Source organism: Accipiter gentilis, chromosome Z (genome assembly GCF_929443795.1).
Source record: "Accipiter gentilis chromosome Z, bAccGen1.1, whole genome shotgun sequence".
In the NCBI taxonomy this organism is placed as follows: Eukaryota; Metazoa; Chordata; class Aves; order Accipitriformes; family Accipitridae; genus Astur; species Astur gentilis.
Window position 1 is genome coordinate 52991996 of NC_064919.1, and position 27139 is coordinate 53019134.

A 27139-nucleotide genomic window follows, 5' to 3' on the forward strand; every position below is an offset into this window, starting at 1 on the left:
CCCAAGTATACTTGTCTGTAGAAGCGACTACTTAATTTACCTGTTATCAAAGTTGACCCCAAGTGATAGCGTAGGTAGAGACACATGAAGATTGGAAATAGTTAAGACTAGCGAGCTTACACAACTCTCAGTTGTGTAAGGTGCTGTGTTCCTTCAGCACTGGGTATGCAGCACCCATCGGTCTGACAGGCTGCATGTACTGTACTGCTGCTTATGTAAGTGCTGTTTTGTTATCACTACAGGGAGCTGTGTTCCGTTACCTATTCTCATGTTTTCTAGGTTGTATTCTATCTGGTAACCCCCTCTCAGCTTTGGTGTGACTGTTTAATCTGGATGCAACAACTGGAAACAAGCAGAATGAAGTCTTAACATTTCTTTGATTCAGACTTTCGAGTCTAAAGGTCTCAGATCTTGTAACGTCAAAAAATCTACAGAGAAATACTATTAGGAATTTAAACTAAAGCATAGTTTATTTATATATATTTATAAAAACACATAAAAATTGTTGGGGTTTTTCTTCTATTTGGAATTCCCCAGTAGGAGCAAAATTGCGCTAAAGATAATGATTTATGAAATTAAAATCATCTTGTATTAACCACAGAGCTGCCGTTGGTGTCCTCATTCAGGAAAACACTCATACTGAATTCAAAGTACAGCTAATTGCTTTGGCTTACAGGTCAGCATGACTTAATTCGTGATTGCAGGTAGTGGCATAGCACTTAAGGTGCCCTAGTACTTTTTATTCCAAAGTTGTTTCCTGTTGCTTATAACTGCAAAAAAATACCACTTTGGGCTAAGATTTTCTAAGATGTGTGGTGAAATATAGCCTGATACTGATATGCTTCAAGGTATAGATTGAAGTTGTAATTGCAAGAAACAAAAAGCTCCATAATATTTTGCACCCTCTGAGGTAAGGCTCAAAACTTCATTTCTAGTTTGTGACCTGATCTGTATAACTGGCTTTTAGCTGTGGTTTTGCTGCTTCTGCATCATGCCAAATCAAAGTTCTTTGCCCAAGTGCACAAAATCAGAAGATTTCATTATGTTGCAGTTCTTTTAATAACAGCATGGCATTTTTTTGCTGATCAAAAATACAATAGTGAACCGGGCCTCTTCCTCTCTGCTGTTGTCTGATGAGTAGTCAAAAATTGAATGTGATGAAAAATGGCCTTGGCTAATGAAGAAATACAAATTACGGGATAATATTGAAGGAATCATAGACACTTAACACCATGTCTGCAAGTTCCGATAGGTTTTGGTAGCAAAACAACTTACCAGATACTGAATCAGTAAGATGAGTTTGCCCAAAATAGCACACACATCATTTTTTACCTTGATCCACAAAAATCACTTTAGACACAGTACTACTGCTGCATGCATGTAGCTAAACAAGCACCTTTCCTTCCTCCCACACTGAAAAATACATCTCACATATATATTCGCTGTCTTAGGCATTTCTTAACAGTTCAGGGAATATTTTGGTCTAAAACCTTGTGATGGGGGGGGGGGGACGGACACACAGCCTGCCTCACCAGGGTCTTCACCACGGGCTGCAGGGAAATCTTCGCTCCGCCGCCTGGAGCATCTCCTCCCCCTCCTTCTTCACTGACCTTGGTGTCCGCAGGCTTCTTTCTCTTACATGTTCTCACTCCTCACTCCGGCGGCAGTTTCTCCCCGTCCCAACTTTTTTTTCCTTCTTAAAAATGTTATCACAGAGGCGTTACCACTATCACTGATTGGCTCAGCCTTGGCCAGCGGCGGGTCCGTCTCAGAGCCGGCTGGTATGGGCTCGCTCTCTCTCGAACACAGGGGAAGCTTCCAGCAGCTTCTTACAGAAGCCACCCCTGTAACCCCCCCCCCCGCTACCAAAACCTTGCCACACAAAACCAATACAAACCTACATATATATTCAGGATATATGGGGTTTATTTTAGAAAGGTGGAAAAAAATCAGAGTTGTATCACACATGGAGTTTGACGTTAACTTACTTCTTATCCTTCAGAGAGACTTGTTCATGATGTGTTTAGAAAGAGTGCTCGGCGTTCCAGGAAAAAGAGAGGAGAACATGGTGCTTCAGTGCGGGTCTGGCCTTGGCAGAGCAAGAAGCAACTGCTTCACTTGTAGACAGGATACCAGTGTGCTTCTCTGCAATGTGACCTAACCCACACCTGCAGGAAATCAGTTGGAACAGCTCTTTCAAACAGGCAAGCTCAAGACGTACAACTCCTCACAGGAAGAACCGTTTTTCACCTCCAAAGTTCATAAATGGCTTGTAACAACTTAATGCGTATCGGTGTACTCGAGCATCAGGTGGCAGGTCTGGCTGAAGCTCTGCAGATTCTGTCATTCAAAATGAAACCGTTTGCTGAAAGATGCTAATAATGTCCTTAAAGTGTAATAGCATCAGTGTGGCACGTTACTGACAAGTACAATGTCTGGATTACAAAATACACATTTTTTTCCTTCCATTGTGCCTGTATTTGCACAGTTTGTCTTCAATCTTGTGTTTACCTAACATGTACAAATCAGCCAGATTACACACAAAATGTAATTTGTTCAAACAATTTTATTTTTCACTCTTTAAAGCAAATTTTACTGTTCTTTACCTTTAAAAAATGCTTTAGTCACGTTAGTCTCTTTTCAAGAGAGTTTTGTGTGAAACCAAGTCAGCTTGAGTTGCTTCCTTAATTAGAAAAAAAGAAGTATTTTCAGCTGCTCTTCACTGATTTTAATACAAGGTGCAAAGCTTCTGATTCCTGAGAAATGTCATAGTCAAAAGACTGCTTCCAAAGGCTGAGGAAATTGGAATGTCCTCAAGAGATTCCAAAAGCTTAGATTCATAACTAAAATATGAACTTACTTAATCTGATATGGAAGACAAATGTAACTACGTGATTCAACAGAGTAGTGACATTGATTCAGAGAAATTAACTCAATAGTTTGATTAACTATTAAGTAGGTATTCTTTATAGGCAGCGCTGGATACACGGGGGATCGCTCCACCTATCGTGCACAGCGTCGGGTCTAATTGTGCAGGTTAAAAACATGCTCTACATACATATTCACTAGATTTCCGAGAAAAGTTATACATATTCATTAGTTTTCCGGTGAACTATTAGCGTATGCAAATGTCCTTTACACAGGCGCATTTAAGGTCTCTGGTGGTCTTCAGGAGTCCTCTGGTGGTCTTCCATAGTCTTCCTCACTTGTCTGCTATTTGACCCTCCTCAGGTGATTCTGCGCAGTATGGTCTTTTACATGTTTTGATACATCAGTGCTTGTTGGTGCTCTTATTATCTAAGTTTTCATTAGTGGTGTAGAACCATATGGTTAGTTTAAGCTAATCTACAAGGACGAGAACAAAGGCAGGAGTTCTTATCTTTTCTGGCCCTATCTATTCAAGCAAGGCCTCTACGTGTGCCTTCTCGACAAGATTGTAAATTTATCAAACATTTAATTGAGTTTTGTGATGATTGTTCATGGTTCCTTCTTGCTCATCACTCCCAAGTACCAGTCTCTGACAGGCTTAATCCCTGACAAACACCAGTCTTTGGTATGTAAAGTTACAGAGAGACAATCATTAAGCAATTAGCAGTTCGTTCTCTGTATCAATTTAGCTAAGGGAATTCGTGCAGATTGTCAGTTCCTGCGTAGCAAAATATTATTATACACAGATTTTGCAGTACTCAACACTTTCTCACTTAGGAAAAAAAATGAAACTTTATGTATTGCTGAAATAGGAATGATTCAATGCAGCAAAATAAAAACTTGCATATCTGCCAATGCAGGTAAAATTTCTACCACTGTCAAACTTCCATCTCCCTCTAAACAATTCCAGATGATCGGCCTACCTTAGTCTTAATTATTTTAAACAATTTTGCCTCAAGTGGTCATCCATTTGTGCATAAGAAGAAATTTTTTTTCCAGTCTAATATGTTGATGATCTTCGATTTTCTGATGAGCTCGTCTAACCCTGTAGAAACCTGATGTTTATGTCAGGGATGTGAGCTTCACGACCTCCAAGAAAATCAACCAAATTCAACTAGTTTAAGCCATTGGAAAACTGCAGTTTGTTTGTGCTCAGCACAGATGCGAGTGAAGTTTTGCAGTTAACATAAACGAATGACCAGTTTGCATTTGAGGACAGGAGAGCCTTGAACAAAGCACAACTTGCTCTGTGGCAAGTGCAGTGGTGTTTTGGCCCTGACTTGAGTTTCAGTATCAAAACCGAAAGCGCTAAGATAATTCTTCTCACAAGGACTTAACTTTGTCTGCAAGTAGCACAGAAGGCATCTGGCAGAAAACTGGCATGTAAAACTTGTGCATCAGAGCACATGCCAAGGATGAGCACTCTAGGACAAAATGGCCAGGTCTGCCCCTGTGAGACAATGTAATTGTGTAAGAAGCAACTTTTTGGGCTGCGAGGCTTACAGCTTTTTGGTGGTTTTGGCTCACATGCTACCAGACACGAAAGGTACTGCGGGTGGTGCTGTGTGGGGCCAAAGCCACAGAGAGCTGACAGGCTGGCTGATTTTCGACACAGAGGGAGAAGAACTAGAACTAGACCCAACAGGACAGGCAGGCAGGGAGAAAGAAGCTGTCGAGTCAAAATCTGGGCCCAAGGTCTGCAGACAAGGGCAGTAACAGAAAGCCTGCATTAAGGGTAATCCCAGTAAAAAAAAAAAAAAAAAAAAAGTAAGAAAGCGCAACGGACTAAGCTGCGGGCTCAGTAGACTCTAGCCTACTTAGTAGACTCTGTAGACTGAAGAGGCTGAACCCGTGGGTTGTTGGGTGCTGAGGGGAGTCAAGACATGGGAAAAGTAAGCAGGCGAGGGGGACACGCGTGGCTCTGGGGCCGGCAGCAGGATGGGATGAGAAGTGCGGGAAAGGGAGGCCTCTGCAGCAGGGCTCGTGGGGCGGGAGGAACACAAAGGGGCCGGCGGGGACGAACGCCCCCCGTCCGTCCATTTGACCAGCGAGGGCGGTGATCTTTAGCTGCTCCCGGTCCGTGAGTGGGGCGACGCTCGCGGCTGGGAAGCGAGGGCCCCAGCGCAGGGACACACGCTTAAGCGTCGGTGACACCGGCGGCCGGCCGGCGGCCGGCCGGCCCGCGGTCGTGACTGACTGAAGCGGCGCGTGGCGCCGGGCCAGGGCCTGTCACCGGGCTGCCCGCAGCGGGTGAGCGAGGGAGCGCCGGCCCGCGCCTGTCAGCCGCGCTGCCACCGCCGTCACCCGACGCAGCTCGCCCCACTCTTGGGGGAGCGCGGGGCGAAGCGTGGGGCCGCACTCGCGGGGACGGGAGAGCAAGCGGGGCGCCTCACGGGCGCGCGCCCGGCCCGGCCCGGCCCGGCCCGCCTTGCCGCGCCGCACCCCGCCCCCCTCCGCCGCCGCCGCCGCCGCCGCCGCCGCCGCCGCGAGCCGGCTCCGACCCCCCCCCCCCCCCCCGGCAGCAGGGCGGCCGCCCCGCCCCGCGGAAGGAGGAATGAGCCACTTCCAGGGCTGAGGGGAGAGGGGGTGAGCGAGGGTCGCTCGCTTCCTCCTTCCCTCCTTCCCTTCCTGCCGCGGGGCGGGCGGGCGGCTTCTTCTGGTGGCTGCCCCACTTCGCCCAGACGCGGAGGCGGGAGCCGAGCCGCCTGTTTTTGGCGGGGCCTGAGCCGATTCCCCACGGACACCCCCCAGCTCCTCCGCCGCCCGGTTGCGGCGTGCCGGTTGGTGCCGCCCCGCCTGGTGGGCGGAGCGAGCGCGGCTGTGTCTCCCGCGGCGGCGGCGGCGGCGGCTGCTGCTGCAGGCGGAGGTGGGCTGCGGGCCGGGCGCCAGCGCGGTGGGTAGCGAGGCGCCAGACCGCCGCGGCTGAGGCGGCGGGAGGGAGGCAGGGAGGCGGGGAGGGCAGGTAGACGGGCAGAGTTTCGCTTCCGCGCCATCGCGCCTTCTCTGTGTGGGTGGGGGGGGGGGGCGGGCGGGCGGCGCGTCCGTGTGGCGGGAGCCGTGCCGGCTGGGGAAGGGGGAAGCTTCGGCCGCGGCGGGCGAGCCGAGCCGAGAGCCGAGCCGAGCCGTGTGTGCGCGGGGGCGGGCGAGCGAGCGAGCGGCGGGCGCTCCTGGCTGCGTGCGGCCCGGCCCGACCCGCGTGGGTATGTGTGTGGCGTCGGTGCGGCGAGCGCGCCGCGGGTGGGGGCTGCGGGCACGACCGTTGGGCCCCCCGGCGGGCTCTCGGCGGGGTTGAGGGGCGGGCGCGGCGCGGCGTCCCCCGGCTGCCGGTTGGGGGGCCGCCCGCCCTCGGGGAGCGCGCTGTTGATGTCCCCTCCTGTGTCGCCCTTGTCCTCCGCTCCCCCGCCCCGGTGTGTTTATCCCGGCAGCGGGACCTCGGGCGGCTGGCAGCGCCTCGGTGGTGGGGGCTGGAGGTGCAGACCCCTCCCCTCGGCCCAGTTCGCCTGGCGGCAACAGGCGTCACGTCGGTGAGAAAACATGAGCCGAGATTTCAAACCCGGAGACTTGATCTTTGCCAAGATGAAAGGTTATCCCCATTGGCCGGCCAGGGTAAGGCTCCCCCCTCCCCTGCAGGCCGCAACGCACCCCCTGCTCCGTACCTGTTCTCCGCGCGCCCCCCCACCCCCCATCCCCCCCCCCCCCCGCCTCCCCCGGCCTCCCCTCCTGCTGTTTTAGCTTTGTGTTGCCAGAAGCGCTTCCAAACGCCCGCGGGGAGCAATGCGGCTCAAGCCCGTCGCGCCTTCAGCCTCGCCTCGTGCGGGGGCGGGGGGCACGGTAGTGCTCCCCCGGTTGCAAGCGACTTCTGAATCGCATTGCAGATCCCGTGCTCTGGTGTGCTGTTGCCTTATGCTCGTCTGTAAGTCGCTTCCCCCGTAACAAGTAGCCCGCTCTAGTAGTCGTTAGTTGTCCTAATTTGCATAACTTAGCTTTTAGAAATGAAGACTGCCGTACGGTAGCATGTCGCTGGAGCCGTGTAGGCACCTAACTGTGCAAAAATGCCGTTCCCACATAACTGCTCTCCTTTTGACAAAAGAAAACCACAAAGTTACGGCAGGGTTACTCTTCACTTTTAAAGTCAGCTGTTCCTACAGTGCTTCCTGGAGAATAAGCTAAGGGTATGTGATAAGTTGTGCAGTCCTTTTTCGCATTCTCCCTGCTCCCTTGGAAGAGGCATGGCAAGTTCTGTGACTGCTGTAGGTCATTTGACGGTTGTGGGAAATGTAGATAAAAGAATAACTTTGAGATATTTAGCTAAGATGCTGGCTTAAGAATTGTTTTTTTAAAAAGTTTATTGACCTTTCCTTTTTGTAGCACTTGACATTTGGGCTTGGGCAAGTTATCAGCTCAGCGTAAGGGTAGGAAGTCTTGCTATTGCTTATGCTGAAGGAGGGGCAGTATTTGGTTGGAATTCAATTCTGCTTTTTACCTGTAGCACATCATGTCTCTACTTTTAAAGAAAGTGGTTATGTGAAAAGTGTTGCTGTAACACGAGAAGGGTTGTCATTTCCTATTGTTGCTAACACTGGCTTTGATTCTGCTGTATTTTTTAACATACAGTTAAAAAGAGATCTTGAGACCTGCTTTACTTCTTTGTAGCTTTTTTCCTTTTTTTTAATGCTTAACACTTTTACTTATTTCCTCTTAGACTGTTCTTAACTGTTACTTGACTTGAATTACAGTCTGTCTTTTCCTTAGGTGGACGAAGTTCCTGATGGAGCAGTAAAGCCTCCTACGAATAAAATGCCTATTTTCTTTTTTGGCACCCATGAGACGTAAGTTCTTTACATTTAGGGGTCATTTGTTTTTTCGTTGTAGAATGCCGTGGCAAGAAGTTAACAGCTTGTCTGAATGTAGTGTATTTTAAACTATAGTATTCAGTAGCAGACCAAATTCCCAAATTAATCTCTTTTGACAAGACATGCTTCTCTAACATTTGCTTAATCTATTCAAGGGAATGGTAGACCATAACCATACCATGTACACTTTCCTTGTCAGAAATAAATTAAAAAAAAGATAAAAATCCTACCCACAGCGGTATTATCGTGTTACTTTATAGTGTGGCTGGTTGTCCTAGTGTAGATTTCTAAGACTTCAAATTCATTTGTTGTCTGATTTGTTTTGGGTTTTTTTGTTTTAAAAAAAACCCAAAACCTATAATGGTATGGGTTTAGTACGGCTGTTTTTCTTAATAAAATGGCAAATGGTATGTAAGCAGGTCAGGGATAGATGTTGTATATGCAAGTAATCCGTTTCTTGCATTTTGTGGAAGGGCCTTGCTTTTTTTCTTCATCTTACTGAATATCTATTGAAATTGCTTTAATCTGGTACTTTGCATCTATCCCTTAGTAAGCTATGCTAAGACAAGATACATTGCCTGTTGAATTAAAGTGTAAGCATCCTCTACTCTCTGACATTACTTGTTAGGGTTGTTTTTATTTTTAATAAGTGATTTCCCTGTGAAAAAGATTTCTATATGCCTGGCTCACAAACCTATGCATTTTTTTAACTGCTCTCATCTTTCAGTGGCTCAGTTTTTTTAGTTTGGGTTTTTCTGTGTGCGTGTAGCTTTATGGGTAAAGAGGGGTTGCTGGAATTCAATTCAAGGCTGCAAGGTTTGAATCTTGTGTGGTTTTTTTAATAATTCTAAACAATGCAGCAGATTACCTTTTTTCTTAATTTTTTCCCCCCCAGCTGAATTTTTTTTGGCAGCTGAAAGTACTGAAAATATTGCTTTGATTCTGTCCTTGGTAATCTGTGTGTCTAGATTATACTGGTGTTTTGTGCAGTTGTAAATCAGTTCAGGGACACAGACTGAACATAAGGGAGACGTAAACAACTCTTTAGATAAAGCTTTAAAAATTCCTTTGCAAATTTTGATAAGCATCATGTCCAATTTTAAATTTAGCTTCAGCTCCTAAGACATGCATGGGTTTGGAAGTTTTCTTTTTTTGGGGGGGGGGGTGGTGTAAATTTGGAATGTCTATTCCTCACTCTTTGATATTATTACAAAATAAAGTTATATGGCAGTCTGGCTATTGTTAGGCTGTAGGTTCAGGGTTAGTACATTTCAGAGATCCATACAATGTAAGAGAAACTTCTTGTCTCTGTTTTGTACACATTGCAAAGTACAGGATGTTCCATGACCCAGCTGTCTCATGGCATTTGACCTTTAATCATGTCAATTACCTTGTGCTCCTTAGAGTGGTGACAGGTGAAACTCCCATGCTTCTTGATATTACTTACTGCTTACAGCAAATACCTGTAAGTAACAATAGCAAGGAGCAAATCAGGTAAAAAAGGAGAATGCTGTTCCATGGCATGTAATTTCATTTAGATTCATAGCTGTAAATAGCAACTTAGTGATCCATCAGGAATTAGGTAAAGCTAACAATCTTCTGTACTTTTTCATGGGAATTGAAATAAATTTGGTAAACTTGTCCTCTGCTGCACTTCTCACAGTTGAGAGTTACACACCTGTGCCAAGTTAGATGCTATGTATCTTCAATGTGTTAGTAGTCTGTATATATACATACATATGTAAGTAGTGGCAACTCTGAAAATCCAGATAGCGAGTTTAATCATGCTGAAAAGTTGTTCTGTGTAAAGGATGACCTTCTCTAGCTGTGTGGACAGTTACAGTAGGAAAAGAGGAGCTATGGGGAAAAAGGAAAACAAGACTGGCTTGGGAGTAATTCTTACTTGACTTTTAGGACTAATGTACAGTTTTGCAGATTACTATAACAAGTATAAACTTGTACTTTGTTCTTGTTTTAAGTTTTGTCAAAATGGAACTAAATGTGTTGCTGCCTCTGGGCAGTGAACAGATATGTGCTTCTTAAAATATGCTTTAGGAATTTGGTTGAGGTTTGTTTTGATTATTTCCACGCTGTCTTAATGCAGCAAGAGTAACCTTTCCTAAAAGAGTAATAAAGTGGATACTATTTTAATAAAAGTTTTATTTGTATCTGTTGTGCCAGTAAATCACATCAGTGCAAATACTGGTTGGTTGCAGACCAACAGAAGGTCACACTGAACTCTAGTTTCTGGACCTTATATACTAGGGTAAACGCCTTTACTCAGTTTTCATGTTCCTTTTTCTTTTTGGTACATGGGGATTTAACTACAGCAACCGAGTAAGCTATGGGACCTTTTAACAGTAGCTGGTTTCTGGTGTTCTTTCAAAGCCTGAGCAATATGGGTAGAGGCTTATTGACGTTGGAAAAATGTTTTCCTTCAGGAGACAGGGAAGAAGGAAGGCAATGTTAGCTGTTTTTGCCTCCTGGTCTCTGTCTCCTTCCCTCTCTTTTTTGTCTGGTTAAGTAGGCTTTGCAGGTGCATGTTTCCCACACTGGCTGAATCCTCTGTAACCATCTCTTGCAAAGAGGTGGGTGATCTGCAGTCTAATCTGTCACAGTGGCTCACTTAATACTTTGGGCACATAGGTGTGTGTTTTGCTGCTGGAGTGGGAAACGCTTATGCTTTCTAGATGATATGGTTGGGGTTTTTTTTGTTAGTAGCATGTTAGTCTCATGTAGCTCTTTTTAAAGATGATGAAGAAAATGGGAGAGTGGAGCTTAGAAATATCTATTTAACTTTTCCATGAGCCATTTACAAAGCAAGTATCTGCAATTTTTCAGATAGTTGAATCTAATGTATAATACGAGACAAAGCTGTGTCTAGGCACAGAGAGAAAATTGGAATGTACCACCAAAGTGTTGTCTTTTTCTGTTAGCAGCATATGGGTTGCTACAGTGAAATCCTAACCTGAAAGGTCATGAACGTAGAGCCATTGTTGATGTTGCTCAGCATAAACCAGAATATTGGTTCTCAGTAATATGTTACCTTGTTTTTCCAAGTCTAACTTAGACAAGCTAGTAGTGTGGATACTGCGACTTTGACATATGAGAAAAGCTACTAGGCTAAAAGCTTTAGTTACACAGCTTACAGTAGTGCTATGCAGGAGTGTTGTTTGTTTGCCTGACAAAGACACACAGGCAGTATTGAGACCTCTACTACAAGAGTAGCTTAAAAATATTTTTAATGTTTACTTCATCAAGAAAAGGGTTGGGGGAGAAACTTAAAATAAGGAACTACTTAGATTTTTTTATTGGTTAAGTTCGGTAGATCAAGTGAAAAGGTCTGTTGTCACATGCTGAAAAATACTGAATTAATGCTGAATTACATAGCATTCTTACAAAGATGTGGGCAGTCAGTGTATTAAAGTGTTGCTTTTTTGTGTCCAATACACTGAAAATTATTCTTAAGTTTTTTATTTTACGTGGATTATTTTTAATTTAGTAACTTTGAAAGATTTTTCTTTGTTATCTTGGAGTCATGTCTTCTCCTTTAAATTGTTCTCTTGCCTTACATTGTCCGGATTCAAGGATTCTTTATTTTTAATGTTTAAGCTTGATTTTCTTCTAAGAAAGCAATTCCTCTTCCTATTTGTTTGCAAGCTACTCAGTTTTTAATTGTTCTGGTTCACAGTAGTTTGTTTTCCTATCAGCTGCAATCTTAAGATGCAACATCGTCTGTTTCTTGCCTAGACCCTCAACACCCTGGGAAGGAGGGTGTCCATATGTGTGGTGGTAGTGATGGAAAACTTGGGCTCTTGAAGGCAAAAGTTGAGAAAACTAAAGATGCATGTGTAGCAGAATTAGTTGTTGCAGTAGTAATGAATTTAATCTCTTAATAACATTTGGAGCTCACTTCTTTGGAAAGACTGTAACCATTTTAAAATGTGAAATTTTGTTCTTTTTGTTCTTTCTCTCCTTAAGGGCGTTTTTGGGACCAAAGGACATATTCCCTTACTCTGAAAATAAAGATAAATATGGCAAACCAAATAAAAGAAAGGGTTTTAATGAAGGGTTGTGGGAAATTGACAACAATCCCAAAGTGAAGTTCTCTCAGCAGCAGGTAAGTTATGCTATACTGTTGGGGAAAAAAAAAAAAAGGCACTGAGTGTTTCCTTGCCGCAGGGTAACGAATTACTGTTGTTGTTCAACCATGGGTTAGACTAATTTATTTTTTTAATTTTTTATTTTTAATTGATCTCTAGTCTTAATAGCATAAAAGAGATGGGGTGTTTAACTGGGGATATCTGTTTATTATAGGAAGATCACGAGGGATCATGTTGACAGTTTCAGAGCACAAGGCTAAAAGTTTAACACTTGTTACAGTACCCATCAAGTTTTACTTACAGCTATATGTATACTTATTTATTTATACTTATAACTATATATATTTCTAAGATACTTATCTTTGGAACTGTACAACTGTCCTTGAAACATGGTAGTTTTTTGGAATCTCAGGCACTTGACTTCGTTCTGTCCCCTAAAGCCAAGTGCTTTTCTCCACAAGTATCCTTGTAAGATTTCAGTACATGTTTTCTTAGCATACAGTATTTTCCTTCTAGCATTTGGAAGCAATGTGATGCTTGCCTTTTGGCCCTAAACTGTCATGTGACTTGCTTGATTCAATTTTTGTCTATCAGTAGTTCCTCGTTTCTTGCCCTCATGGTAAATCTTCCAAGCTTGAGCAGGAGTTATGCAGTGCTACCCTTAAAAAAAGACCCAAATTGAATCTGAAGACAAACTGTTTCTCTCATTTTGTCTTTGCCTACCTGCTCTGAACGTTCTATAGTCTCTTGGTTTTGCTATGTACACTGGACCCTTATCACATACTAGGCCTTCTAGGCAATGCTGCAGTAATAATAAAAAGAATTGGTATATCTTGGTATTACTTGCTGCTCTTGCACAACATGCCAGATTGCCATGTTGGCACCAGTTAATCCCTGCTTCATAAGATATCCCAAGTTACTATGTTTCTAGTTTGAAGGAGAACATGGGTAAAGAGTTGAAGTAGAGTCAAGAGATAAGATTATGTACTCCAGATGTACACATTTTCTGCCCTGGGATATGGAAAGATGCTAATCTCATCACAGTGGGAAGGACTGTATTAATAAGGGGCAGAGTCTTTCTGCTACTGTAAAATATGAGTTGATATACCTTCTCACCATTTTCTTTGGGACAGTTTAGGAGAGATGCTTTGTGGATGGCTGAGGCAGTTGTGAACTGTAACTGAGTTGTATGTTACCAGTCATTCTAACAAGGTGAAAGTCTTGGTGTAAACAGTCAACAGTAATAAGCTTGCCTAATATTTTGTTTCACAGCAGGAATCAGTAACTTCAATTAAGCAGTGCTCTGGGTTGCTTTTGTAGCATCTCAGACAGTCCTAAATACATTTCCAATTGCAAATATGCAAAGCATGCTGTGAAGAAATACATACAGACTGTTTTCTTAGTCTAGCAGCTTTTCTGTGGGGTAGTCCTTTCCACCTTTTGAATTCCATTCAGATACTTCACTTCAGCTTTGGTAATAGGTCTTTCATGGGGTCTTTCTGTGAACTAGTCAGGTTCCGCCTAGAGCCATTGGGTTGTTCTTTGCCATTTTTTCCTTGCTATTTCTTTATTTAAAAAAAAAAAAGCTTTTTCTTTCCACAGGTCACTTTAAATCTGTTCCTATGAGTGACCCTTAAAATTACTGGAAGAAGAAACTTCTCTTAGTAGGGATATTTTAACTGGAGTACTGTGTTCAGTTCTGGGCTACTCAGTACAAGAAAGACATGGACATACTGGAGATAGAGTCCCACAGAGGGCTACAAAGATGATGGACTGGAGTACCTCTGCTGTGAGGAAAGGCTGAGCATGCTGTGACTCTTCAGCCCCCGGGGGTCTCAGGGATGATCTCATTAACGTATACAAATACCTGAAGCAAGGGTGCAAGGTTATGGAGCCAGGCTCTTTTAGGTGGTGCCCAGTGACAGGACCAGAGGCAATGAGCACAGACTGGAACACAGGAGGTTCTGTCTGAACATTAGGAAGCATTTTTTTACTGTGAGGGAGAACAAGCACTGGCACAGGTTGCCTGGGGCAGCTGTAGAGTCTCCATCTTTGGAGACACTCAAAAGCTGTCTGGACATGGTCCTGGTAAGCTGGCTCTGGGTGGCTGTGGTTGGGCAGGGGGATTGAACGAGACTGAATTACAGAATGAACGAAGTAATGCAGTGGACTTGCACAAATTTTCTTCTGAATTTTCACCTTAACTTTAGAAAGCCTTTCTTTTGATACCCTTCTCTTTCTATCCTGTGTTATGCATTGTTAAAAGCAAGTTTTATCTGGAGCAAATCAAGCCCTTAGGATTTAGCTAGCTCTTGTTTTTACTTGCGGGCAGTTCTCGTTGGTGCTAAAGTAGCAGATCTGCGAACAGCTGAGTAGATTTGACATTCTGTAAAATAAATCAGGATGTAAAACAGCCAGTAAGGGTCTGCTTCAGAGATAGTTTCTTTGAGCATCCTTGATGATGTCAGGTCAGTCAGTCATGGATCTTCCATGTTTTTTCACAAAGTACTACCAACTGGGTTTAATTGTTAGAACGGAAATATTATGTCACTGTTCCACCAAAGATTGTAGATAAGATGAAGGAACGTTGTACTCTTCCAAGGCTACGAAAATTGCAGTGTGATATTTGGATTTTGTTTTGGTTTTACTTGTTTCAGCTTACATGCTGAAATGAGCTCTATTTCTTCAGTACTTTGCAGGACAGCATACAGTTCACAGTGGTGAGACTTCTGAAGTACCTTATCTCAGGTTCTTGAGTTCCCTTGGCACTTGATTATGTTGCAGCTTTCCTGTTCATTGGGATGTTGCCTTAGCATCCTATTCTCAAAGCTAGAGAAACAAGTGCATATGGTTTCTCCCTCCTAGTAATAAGGGAAGGATGCTTATCTGCTTGATAACAGCCTCTGTGGCTGTCTTAATTAACAGCTAAGGGTTTTTGGAGAGGTAGGGCTTCTGGATGTTTTACTCGGAGAAGGAAAGGAAGTGTAAGATGCTTGTTATAGATATTTAGACAGTTTTATTGCGAGTTTATGTGGAAGTTTGTACCTGTTTTAAGGGCAGCAGAGTGGTTGAAATTGGCTTCTGAGGCCCCAGCTTCCCATCTTTGCCAATGAGGGGTATGGTACAGGCAACAAAACGCTCATCATGTCAGGGGATTTGGCACAATTAGCCAATTGACATAAGCTTTTTGTTACTGATTCTGGTAACGAGAAACAAAGACAAACAGAGAAACATGCCTCCGCTTCCCTCCAGCCACCTCTGTTTCTCCCTTGCTGGTCTCCAGTCCCTTCACTGCACACCAAAGTCAGTACCTTGGGTGAGGCAGCAGTGGTGGTGCAGGAGACCAAGGCTGGTGTGTAGTGGTTACTTTGCTTTTGCTTTTCCTTGTTTCTTGCCCAGTGGCTCAGGCAGGGTCTTCTCTGTGGGCTGCAGTCCCCTCAGAGCTGTCCCTTCTGTCCCCTCTCTGCCCCTGCTCAGGCAACTCCTGTGGGCTGGAGCCTGGCACCTCACGTGCTTCCTTCCTGACATCCCTCCTGCCCTGGCATCTCTTTTGCTTCAGTGTCCCTTGTGGGCATGTTGTCTGTTGGGATCCCCCTTCTGCAGCATCTCTCCAGCCCTTCTTGGGCAGCTGCTCTTCTCCTCAGTGACTCTTTCCCGTGGTTGTGTTGGCAGAGGTGCCATCTGCTCTCTGGTGGGTGCTGTTTGGCGTGGGTGGGTGGGTGAGTTTGCCCATTGCCAAGCCAGCTGGGACCTGTTGTGACGGGCTCAGGGCAGTCCCAGACCGGGTTCCACACAGGTTGCTGGCAGCTGCTGACAACATTGGCCAGCTGTTTTCCCTGGTGCAGTGTGTGAGAGGAGATCAGTGTAGGCAGGGAGTCATCTCGACAGTGAAGACAAGTAGTTGGTTATGAAGACTGAGAGGAAAGGTAACATAAGTATTCTGATAAGTGAAGACACTTTTTCCAACAGTAAAGTAGAATAGTGTATTACGGCCTACGAAAATGTTGCAGTATCTGGTACACCTCGGTGAATGGACAAATTTTTTAGCTGCAGTCTTAGAGATGAATGAATGTATCTTAAGATATTCCTTGATCTCAATATTTGACCTACATACAATTCTTTGATTTAAAAAAATACTCATAATGTTAAGTGAAGCACAGTTACTGGACAGTAGCAGGGAAGACAGTTTAGTTGTCAGAGCCTAAAAATTCAGGGTGAGTAGATAATTCTGTGCTTGGTCACACAGCAGGTAAGGTCAGAGGGGAGTGGGTAATCACATGGAGATGTTGGTAAAATCGAGCTTTTATTCTGCATACAAGGTGAATATCATAGTGGCAGACTTGTCAGCTGTTCATATACAGGGATTCACTTGCAATTTATTTTCTTTTTTTATCTCCTTTTACTGGGCATATTTTGTCTTCATAAGTCCTTCTGAGAGCCACATTTTCTGTTTAACTGCCAGAACTGGCTGGAATGTTCCGAAAGCAGTGTTTATACTTTGCAGATGCTGCTTGTAACTGCTAGTAAGGGAGGTGGAGGGCAGAAGGGAGCTTGTGGCTTCAGCTTAAATCCAAAACCACTTCCTCAGTGAGAGAAAAATTATAGAGTCGGGGGGTGGGTGGGTGGGTGGGGTTCTGCCAGCTTTGTTTGAAGGAGCTAATAATTAAGAGTGAGAATGCTATCCACAATGTAATGGAAGTGAAAAGTAGTTTTGGCTTTACTTTCTCTATTTCCATGTTTTTAACTTTAATTCTTTAGCCTTTATTATTCTCTCTTTGTCATGTTTTCAGGAAGAGGTAGTTGTCTGACTTAGGATTGATAGCTCATTTGAAAACGCACTTCTTGGCAGTAGCGTCACAAGTTGTATTTGACCAAAACCAACTTTTTTTTAAATTATACATAAGAAAAACCTTACATTGTAGTATTTTTAGTGTGAAAACAAGTTGTTACAGCATTAGAGCTTGAAAGTTTGATAATGAAAATGCAATTTAAACTGAAAAGTGTGGAAACTAATGAAATAAAGATATATTTTAATATTCTTGTAGTTCTAATAAGGTGTTCCTTAGCATGATACTTTCTTCAGTAATGTACAGGTGGCAGAACAGCTCTCAGTATTATTACTCTGTAGTTCAGGAGGGGATTTAGATCTCATTTTTGGTGGTTTTATATTGAAGTCCCCTCCAGCCGTTAACACTCCTATCAAAGAAACTGTTCAAGAAAGCAGTCAGGAGCCTGCTGAGGGGAGTGAAGAAAAAGCAGGAGCCAAAAGAAGAAAGTCTTCTGTCCCAAAAGTAAGTGACTGAATTTGTGTTTTGTTCTACCAGAAATGTTTTTAAGTCAAAACTATATTGCCAAGTTTTTACTTAAGTACTTTACTGTTGTAACTGCCTGGCCTTTGCTTCTTTTCAGATGTAAATACAGTAATATTTTTGTCCTTCTGTATTCCTTTAAGGTGCTGTACGTGTTTTTGAAAATTTCTTTCTTTAGTGGTCTGTATTTTTAAATCATAATACACTTAAAACTAAATTCATACAGTACTTCCTAGGCAGGAGAAGGTGGAAATGATTACCAAGGTTTAGCTTTAAGTTTCCCTTTCTGTTTTTGGAGACTTTTTAATATCATAGGCAGGTATGACTCTCTTTCAATTATGTCAGTTTTTGTTAAAAAGCCTAACAGAGTATTAGCTTTTGCCTGGGCTGAAAGGGCTCTTCAGTGTATTTGCCTGAACAGTTTATAATAATCAGTCTGAATTAGGCTGTACTGCTAAGGGACTAATTAGGATATAAATGGATATAAAGCATTTCATAGCTGTATCAATTGAACTCTGAGTCAGGAAAGTATCTGAGTAATCAGTATAGAGTAGTTTCTATGGACAGAGTTTAGTTTCTTTGCTTTGTAAATGTGGGCATACCTTAGAATTGTTCTGAAACAAGATTGTGTTCTCTAAATATATTGTATTCACACTAAGAAAATGCATTTCTGTCTGAAACATCTCTGTTTCAGCTTACTGGTTTCGTACTGTTAAGAGGTGAACCTTCCTAGCTTACTGTACAGTTAGTGATAATAGTGTAGCAACCTGCTTTGAACTTTCTCAGTCCTTGGATGTTTTGGTTTTTGTTCATGTGGGGTTATTTTTCATACAGCGTGGAAGAGATGTTGTGTGTCATCTCGGGTTTTTTTTAAGGATAATAGAATCCTAAGATGACAAAAATTGTGATGCAGGTGGTATTGATCCATTTATGGTATCTCATTTATTTCTAACTCATTTCTGGAAATTACTACTCTACAGGGTGAGCAGTGCCCTTAAATTAACGTCAAACTATTTTGAATAGACTTGCCTTTATTCTGACTGTTTTGCTTTTCATTATTTGCCAAGAATTAATGTAAGTTTTCTGTAGGTCTTGCTGACTGCCCCTTAGTATTGATTCACAGTTGCAACTGAAGAATTTACGATGTGTCAAATACATTGTGGATGTTCCTTATGTGGGATTAGTGTTTAGTAGCTGTAATAGCTTGTTTTTTCAAGAGGAAAAAAGAACTTTGATTGGAGGGGGGTTGGGGAGAAATTAGTGTACTGGTAGTACACTGATAGATTATGTTGAGAGTTGTTTTGATGAGTTGGAGACTGCAGAGTTATTGATGGGTTATTTCTCCCAACTTCTTACTGCTTAGTGTTCCTTCATTTAGTACTTCTGCATGTCAAAGGTCAGTGTGATTTGGGTTCTATCAGCTATACTTTAGAAGCACTCTTCCAATACGTAATTTCCTGGTAGTATTAGTAAACCAGTGCTGTTCTTCCTTCTTGCCCATGCACACTGCTGATAAAAGCATTTGTTCCTCAGCATTTGCTACTGCAAGGGAAAACTTCTTTTAAACTAGACTGGTTCATCAGTTTACTTAACTGAATTTCTGCAGCAAGCAGCATGTGCTAGTGGGGACAGCAACGACTTAAGCTTCATGTTTCTCCTGAAAAGTGCACTCAGGCTGTCCTGAGCTGGCGCTGTGAAAGAGAAAGAAGACCCAAGAGCCATTTAAACACAAAGATGGAATGGAAGATCCTGAATGGGTCCTTTTACGTAGATTTCTGTAATTAGACTTGATCAGTTTATCAGTTTAAGGCAAAATATGGAGCAAATGTACTCCTTTCCTTTTGGTACTAATATAGCTACAACATTCTTTTAACTGGTCATAGTTTTCTGGTTTTCCGGTGGTTTTAGTGTACCAGTGATTCGTCTGTCTTTAAAGTAAAAAGACTCAGTGATATTACGTCTTCAAGTGATTAGGAATATTGCATGATAGCCTTGTGCCTGAGTTGCTTTGTTCAATGTTGAAATTTTAAGAACTGTAGCTACTTTAAAAGGGAATTTCACAAAAGGTGCCTGCAAGTGGGAGGGACAAGGCAATAGCATTAAAGTTGAGAGAATTAACTGAAGATCTAAAAAACATGCACATACATAAGCTGCAAGGAAATGTTGATTATTTTCATATAGATTATTAAAACTCTTTAATTTTTCAAGTCCTAACCGCTCACTAAAAACAAAAACTGGTATTTTAAGGTTTAAAAAAACCCAGCACAAAACAGGAAAAAAGGCATCGATTAGATGACCCCAGTTATCACTAATTACACTCTCACACATGATAAAACAACTTGTTTGTGGTCTGTTTACTACATTAATTCTTTGTTTAGTAGAAAGATACTCTTTGCTAAGTGACTTGGATATCCATCTGTATGTAATAGATAAACAGTCATCCAAATGAATCTTGAATGTTGGCATGAATACTTAGAAATACTCATGTAATGGTGATATGGTGAAAAAGTGTAGTTATGTTACCGTGAACACAAAGTGGAATTTAAGTTTCACCATAGTACATTACTGTATTCTGACCTGTTCTGACAACTGTCTGCAACCGTGTACTGGAGGAAGTGGTCCTGCCTTAAGCTTTTAATGTGTACATAAGAAAGGATTGTATCTACAGACTTAAATATTTAAAGTGAAAAGCAGCCTGATGGTTATTAGCGTGTTCTCTTTTCATTATGAAATACTTTTTAATGCATTTTCTTTTACTCTGTTGATTCCCTTTGCAGTTATCCCCTAAGGGGGATAATAGCTCAACTGCAGAAACTGAAACAGAAGAAAAGGAGATGGATACTTCAAAGGAAGATGATCTACCTTCTGAAAGTAAAGAAGTATGTGAAAGCTTTTTCTATGTACCAGACAATATCTTAATGTTATGACTGACATAAATCTGAGTACTAAGAAGCTAGTTATTACTGCTGTGACAGTCTCAGGAACTGTTTAATTATATAAAACTCCCTATGTGTTCACTCATGTTTATACCTCTCATTTGAAGCTTTCGTCAGAGAGGAGACTTTTAGTCTGGCTTGTCTATTAAGTTCAATTAAAACCGGTGGAAGAGTATGTTTTTTATCACTCTGTATTGCAAATGTACTTTTTTGAAGGACTAGATAAAGAGTTCAGACAGACTAAACCATGAGTACATATCTTTGTTTAAAACAGAATATTAGTTACTACTTGTTTTATTTCTTATCTTTCAGAAAGAAAAATCCTGATTACCAGATAAGCAGGATTTTAATAATTTAAAAGCAGGAGGTGTCTTTGTGGCTTCAGTTGTGGAAAAAACTTAGAATAATTTAAAATGTATCTTTGTTTTGTTAAGAGTCTTAGCACCGTTTTTAATCTTCACAGGATGTGGTGAAAAGAAATGATGCTTCTATTGCTAAAGTTGCTAGAAGAGGAAGAAAAAGGAAGGTAACAATATGTTTAATTCACCTTACTGGAATTCGTGGATGTGATTAGCCTGGATATTATTTTCTGGAATGTCAGATTATGTGTAAATTTAAGTGCTTGATGCCTTCCTCCCCCCTTTCAAATGGCTGAAAGATTTCTAGGAATGAAAGTTTTCTCAGAGGGTGATTTATAAATCTTAATTCTGTTTGAGCTTAATGTAGAGTAGGGACTTCCCATCTTTTCCCAAATAGTCCATTGCAAGTAAGTAAAACTAAGATATAATTTGTTGCTAGACCACTAATAGTCTGTTTTGAAGCTCTGAAAAATTTCTTTTAACATCTTAACACTGAACTAACACCTGAAATGCACCCCCTTTTTCATGAGGTTCTGATTTTGTGGTCTTTTCAACCTGGAAAAAATTGGAGTTACTTTGAAAGAGGCGGTTCCAGCTGCTTGCTCAGCATGCTGCAGCCTTAATGTTCATGTGGTCACACAGCAAGCAAGACCAGGGCACAGACCCAACTAAAAACTAGATTAAAGTGGGGCAAAGTTTAATTTTAATTTGAAACAATTTAACATTAGTGCTGACAGCAGGGATGGGATGAGTGTGAAGTAACTGTGACCTTAGTACAGTCATCACAGGTCAGTAGCATGCTGAGTATTATTTGCTTCACTAAAAAGAAAGATATGTGTTTGGATGCTCTTACAAAAATGACTTGAATATTTAAAAAATACAATTTAAAGAATACCTTATTTTAAAAAAAAGTAAATTTTATAAAAACCTAAAATAAAATTCGAAGAAAGCTTTTACTCTGAAACAGCAAGAAGTTGGAAGAGTGTCTGTGACTATGCATACATGTGATTTCAGCTTGTAAATGGGAGAGAAGCCTCACAGATCACACACCCACACACCCCCCCCCCCCCCGCTTTTGTTTGGCATGTGCTGCATGTGGCAAGGGGTTTAACCAGAAATTTCTGTTAGTACAGGCCATTGCTGAACAGAAAAACATAGTATTTCAAGGGATGTGATGTGTGCTTGGGGGTCAGAAAAGAGGGTTGGCTATGCAGTTATATGACTTTGAATGCATTTCTTATTTGCCTTAAGAAACATGGTATTTTCTTTTCCTGGGATTGTAAAAAAAGCATTCTAACAGGTGGGGTTTTTTTGTCTTCATTTAAACAGTCTTTCTGCAGACTGATGGAAAGCAGAATTAATACAACAGATCCACCTCTATTCTGTTCTAGATTTAAGTTTGTCTCTGTTCCTTAAAATTGTCTTTTATTATAGGTGCCCACAAAGAAAATAAGATAAATATGTAATTGCCTATAATTTTCTCTTGCTGCTAGCTGATGCTCCTGCATCCATGACATTAAATTCTGTTACTATTTTTCCACTTGGCATTTTTCTCAATTCTTTTTGTCTGTATGTATGGATATGGAATGTTTCTGCGGGGAGATATGTAACCTTTCATCAAGGTCATCTTTTGTCATAAGTTCTGTCTATCTTTACAACCCGCTCCCGATGTAGATGAAGGTCACTATGTCCCATAGTGCAGTATTTTTCTTCGTGAATAATTGGCTGTAGAGCTAGAAGCAGGTGTCTTTCTGAATAGCTCCATCTACTGGCTTGATACTGTGATGCAGCTAGGGGAGATGATGGCATCTAAGAGTAGGAGAAATATGAATTTACCTGCTTAAAACTGGGTTTTGGCATGCTGTTGCTTACAAATAATCTTTTTCCTTTGTTCTACCACAATAGTTATTGTTCTGAAGATGAATGGGCTGGTTGAAATTACATGAAAAGTTACTATATCAGGGAGTGATGACATGGAGAGGATTAAATTAGTGCTATTTAAATAGAACCTGTTCATAAATTTGGAAACTTTTTTTTTCATGTGTAGAAGCAATAGCATAATGATGCATTTCTAGAAATTTAAAACTGTTGTTTGAGCAAGTAGTTGGGATATTGGTGCCTTTTATATTTTTACTTGTGAAATTCATTCTTTAAATTAGGCTGAAAAACAAGCTGAAGCTGAGGAAGCAGCAGCAGTGGCAACAGCAGCAGTGGCAGCGGCAGCAGTGGCAACAGCAGCTGCAGCTCCTGTGCCAGTGTCTCCAAAAGTGAGCCCCAAAAGAGGAAGACCGGCAGGTAACTTCAAAATAAAGATTTAATTTCTTTCACCACAGGAATATCTTAGAATTAGTCAGGGAGCTCTTTCCCCTAAAGTACTACCTCTGTAGTATTTCTCATGCTAAAAGCAGTCTTTACTAATAAATTGTAATGAGAAAACACATCATCTCAAACTTGGGAATTTAGGATATGAATGGATTTAAATTGTTAGCGTTAATGCTCAGTCCTCTAAATAAGACTTGTTGTTTTGGGGTACAACAACCTTGAGAAAAGCCTTCTTCATAGAATGTTGCTAAACTACAGATATACAATAAAAGCTCTTTGTGCACTGTTGCACTATAAAGGTTTATATTCATTAAAGATCTGAAAATACTGTACTTGTGTTAAAATATCCGTAACACACAAGGAAGAGAACTGGGGGGACACAGAGCCTGTAGGTGGAGCTCAGAGGACAATAGAAGAGATTAGGAGAGATTTCTTTAAAAAGATGTTTAAGACAGTCTGTGTAGGTAGACAACTGAAAAGAAGATATAACTGCTTATTAAAAAATGTCTAATGAGAACCACTTGGTGATAATTCTGCGGTGCTTGTTTTTTTCAAAGTAGCAATGATCTAATTGGAATTTTTGTGGTACGTTCGCAGATATTCTTGAATTGATCATTAACTACTACATTGTAGCAGTTAAGTACATTGTATGAGTATCTACTCTAGGAAACATAATCTATACTCATCTGTATCTGCTGACAATATGAAAATAACTTCTAGAAAGTGCAGCTGCAGTCAACTAGACTTAATTACTTTTGCCTTGGAAGCTGTGAGGAAATTTTAAGTATTACTTCAGCTCTCCCCACCCCATTTCAATACATGTACTAAATGTACATTTTTAATATTTGTATGTGTTTTTATCATTATAATTTTTTTGTTTGTTTTTACTAACTACTGTCTGTAAGAGCAGGAAAGGATTTGTAAGAGAAGCTTTCACCTCCTGTATAAAATACCTTTTTATAAGATGTACTATGCAGCCTTTTCTAGTGTTGATATGATGCATGCATCTCTTCCTTAACAGTGCTCCATGCTAACACCAACAGGAGTTTCAACACTGGATATTAGGTTTCCTAACCACATGTTCACTGTGGTATTGGACAAGCATTTGAATGATATAAGTGCCAAGAAGGCAGATACCTTATTTGTCTTATTTCTAACAATATGGTGAATCTGAGGAAATGCAAAATTTTGCTCTGTGCTGTAGTGTGGTGGTAGAACTTCTTGATAGTCACTTGTTATCGGGGAAAAGTGATGGAAGCCCCATGATACATCTAAAAATAATGGCAAACAGACTGTGTACATGTGGACAGTAAATTACTTCTTTCCATTCTCTTAATTTCAAACTTTCTCTAATTTGAGACTTGTTCATATTAGTTATGCAACATGTGAAACATCCTAACTACACAGAATGCAAACCCCACAAGAATCAGTAGTTGGAGCCTGTGGCTAAAAAAACACCAATCACCTAATAAAAACTACCAAAACTTCAATTTTTCAGAGAGATAAAGTTTGGTATTCATTTAACACTTTAATTCTGTATAATAACAAAGTTGGGTATATATTTTCATTGAAGTGTAGCTTCTGTCTGTTGAGTGAGAGTCTTTCCTCGTAGACAAAGAGCATATGGTGCCTGTGGACTAACCTGTTGTTTCTGTATAAATACTAGCTTCTGAAGTAAAGGTTCCAAAACCAAGAGGGAGACCCAAGTTGGTGAAACCACCTTGCCTTTCAGAGAGTGACTTGTGAGTTGTTCTGTTTTGTTTCTTAATATAAAGCTTCTTCACTGTAAACCGTGTTGTTGCTTATGTTAAGACTTTGTAAGTCTGACAGGGTTTTGCCCCTTTAGTATATTCAGTATGAGCTACTGTTTGCTATGCTTTTGTTACTTACAGCTCACGTAATTAATACGTAGTAACTCAAGGTAGTACATTTCTGGAACAAGAGACAGAAGATCTTAACCTTCCTAACTTGTAAAATCTGTGCAAAATTCTATATATAATTGTATGCTGAGTGAAGAGGAAAAGATATTTGTTAAGAGAAAAGAAAAGGTCATGCAAAACTAAAATACTGACTTTTTTTACATTTTTGTTTCAGAAATCTCTTCTGATGGAATTCCAACATTATTTGTTACCTACGTTTTGTTTTTACCCTCTTCAGTTCTTGTGTCAAGTCCTTAGTGGTTCTAGTAAATTAAGGAAAAGTTGAGCATTTAGCACATGCACAGTTTCAGTATATGTACACTTTAAATAAGTATACTTTATAAAACTAGTTTACACTGTATGCAGCCTTGGTCCTGCAGACGCATACGTGTGTGGAGAACTTCTGAGCATTAACTTCTTGGTTTTGGATCTATGCACATTAGCTTCATTAGGGCCTCCATACTATTATTTCCGTCTTTTTTTGCATAGGTAGTGGGCTATAATTTTGGAAAAAGAATGAGTATTTGTTGAAGAGTCATTAAATGAATGGAGAGTGAATTAACTTCATAATTTTTAACATTCTGTGGTTTAAAAAAAAGTGATGTTTTAAACTCACTGTAGATAATGGATATGATGCCTAAGTACTGTTCATGTTTTAGTGTTAATGAGGAGGAGAAGGCAAAGAAAAAAGGACCAGAAGAAAAGCCCAAAAAGCAAGGCAAAAAAGATGAGGAAAGTCAGAAGGAAGAGGAGAAATCAAAGAAGGAATTTGACAAAAAGGAAGGAAAGAAAGAGGCTGAACCAAAAAGGAAAAATGCTGCAAAAGTGGGTTCTGCATCAGCTACTGATTCTGAAGATGATGGAGAACAAGAAGAAGGTGACAAGGTATAATTTTGCTTTCCTGATGTATTTATTATAGAGGAAAATAGTACCACTGAAGATCTTTCTTGAAGTTAGTGCTAGCTCTTAGTAAAGGTTGGAGCCCTGTGGCTGGCTACTATATAGAGAATAAAAGTTGCAGAACTACATTTTGTCAAACAACTCTTTCAGGAACTTCTTTGCTATTTTCTAAGAAAAGCATCTTTTCTTTTTAAAGGATTTAAATGTAGCCATTCTTTATTTTGTTAAAAGGCTTTTCCCATGTATGTTCCTTGGAACACAGACTGTTTTTTCCTTGGGTGCATCTAAGAGAACATTTGGCTTGAAGCCAAGTTTCTGAAAGGTGTAAAGCTGTCCCTAGCCAATAATTTGCAAAGTCTTAATTTTTCTGGTGCTTAGGATATTTGCCTTCTACTAGAAAAGGAAGAAGAGAGAAAGGTCTAAAAGAAATTCAGAACTTAGCAACATGTTGAAGTCTTACCTTTATTTGCAGGGAAAGCCAGCTCTTGTGAGGTTGTTCCATGGAGCACAGTTGTTTCAAAGATCTTTAGTGTAGGTAGGTTTACCTGTTTACAGAAACAATGATTTAATAGTCTTGCTTTTCTCTTTCCAATCCTAAAATCGCAAATAAAAACAGAAGAAAAAAGGGGGAAGAAGCTTTCAGGCACCTCATAGAAGAAACATTGTAAGAGGCCAACATGAGAGAGAAGTAACAGAAAGAAAGCGTAAGCAAGAGGAACAGACAGAATCTGAATTGTGAGTATGTTTTAACATGTGGTGTGTCTGCAAGTTGTAGGAACACTTTGAAACTAACAGGAGGAGACAATATCTGAAAAAATCCCAAAATGGTTTGCAGTGTGTTCAGTTGTTCTTTCCCCCTACCTTTTTTGTTTGTTTGTTTATTTTTTAACTTCTTTTTAAGGGGAGAATAAAAAACTCCTCTAAACCAATATGTTCTATTGTGGGAAGATGGGAAGAATTGAACCTAGAAATTAAGCAAAGTCGGTCAGTCTTTCAGTAACTTAGAATTTCTAGCAGAAGACAGCTGGTGGGTTGTATTTAGAAGTAGCCTAAGAATATCCATGTGAAAAGGGATCAGTGTGAAAAACTGCTCAGGACAGCCATGTATTTTAAGTTTTGGATATATTAGATTGAGAGCTGGTAGGACCTATTAATCCATGGTTATGGATTTTTTGATCAGGTTGTGGAATGCATAGGGTCACCTGGAAGACATTTCCTTCTCTGCATGGCAGCTGGAGCACACACTGTCAGACAGAACAAGGGAAAATTTAAGAACTATTCTACTATAGCACTGGAAAGCCAGTTGAGTGATACCATGAGCAGTCTGCATTTGGAAGATAAATGATCACAGATGAATCAAGCATAAGAATAGAGAGAGGATCCTGCCAGAAAGTGGGAATGGGGGGTTGGGGGTGGAGAGGCGGGGACACAGGACATGACAATAGGAAGAAATCTGACTCATTCTCGAGAGCTATTCTGCAAATGGGTGGAAAAGCTGCCACCACAGAGC

At 41.1% G+C, this 27139-nt stretch overlaps 1 protein-coding gene and 1 long non-coding RNA gene across 4 annotated transcripts in view; one reads left to right on the plus strand and one right to left on the minus strand.

Annotated features, from left to right (window-relative positions):
- Nucleotides 1-5712: 5712 nt before the first annotated feature.
- PSIP1 (PC4 and SRSF1 interacting protein 1) overlaps nt 5713-27139 on the plus strand; it is a 36544-nt gene continuing 15117 nt past the window's right edge. The window contains exons 1-11 of one of the 2 annotated variants that reach the window (XM_049794718.1): nt 5713-5794; nt 6354-6534; nt 7681-7757; nt 11763-11901; nt 17059-17175; nt 19971-20072; nt 20593-20655; nt 22648-22783; nt 24477-24552; nt 25389-25614; nt 26246-26364. In XM_049794718.1, the coding sequence (XP_049650675.1) occupies nt 6463-6534; nt 7681-7757; nt 11763-11901; nt 17059-17175; nt 19971-20072; nt 20593-20655; nt 22648-22783; nt 24477-24552; nt 25389-25614; nt 26246-26364 (1127 nt within the window). In that variant the 5' untranslated portion in view covers nt 5713-5794; nt 6354-6462. Of the gene's footprint in view, nt 5822-6353; nt 6535-7680; nt 7758-11762; nt 11902-17058; nt 17176-19970; nt 20073-20592; nt 20656-22647; nt 22784-24476; nt 24553-25388; nt 25615-26245; nt 26365-27139 lie in introns of both variants that reach the window. The other variant, XM_049794719.1, reaches the window with a different exon arrangement.
- Nucleotides 7767-27139, minus strand: part of LOC126035797 (uncharacterized) — a 31233-nt gene continuing 11860 nt past the window's right edge. The window contains exons 2-3 of one of the 2 annotated variants that reach the window (XR_007505036.1): nt 26090-26174; nt 7767-9244 (exon numbers count right to left, since the gene is read on the minus strand). This is a non-coding gene — a long non-coding RNA (uncharacterized LOC126035797). Of the gene's footprint in view, nt 9245-17187; nt 18885-26089; nt 26175-27139 lie in introns of those variants that run through there. The other variant, XR_007505035.1, reaches the window with a different exon arrangement.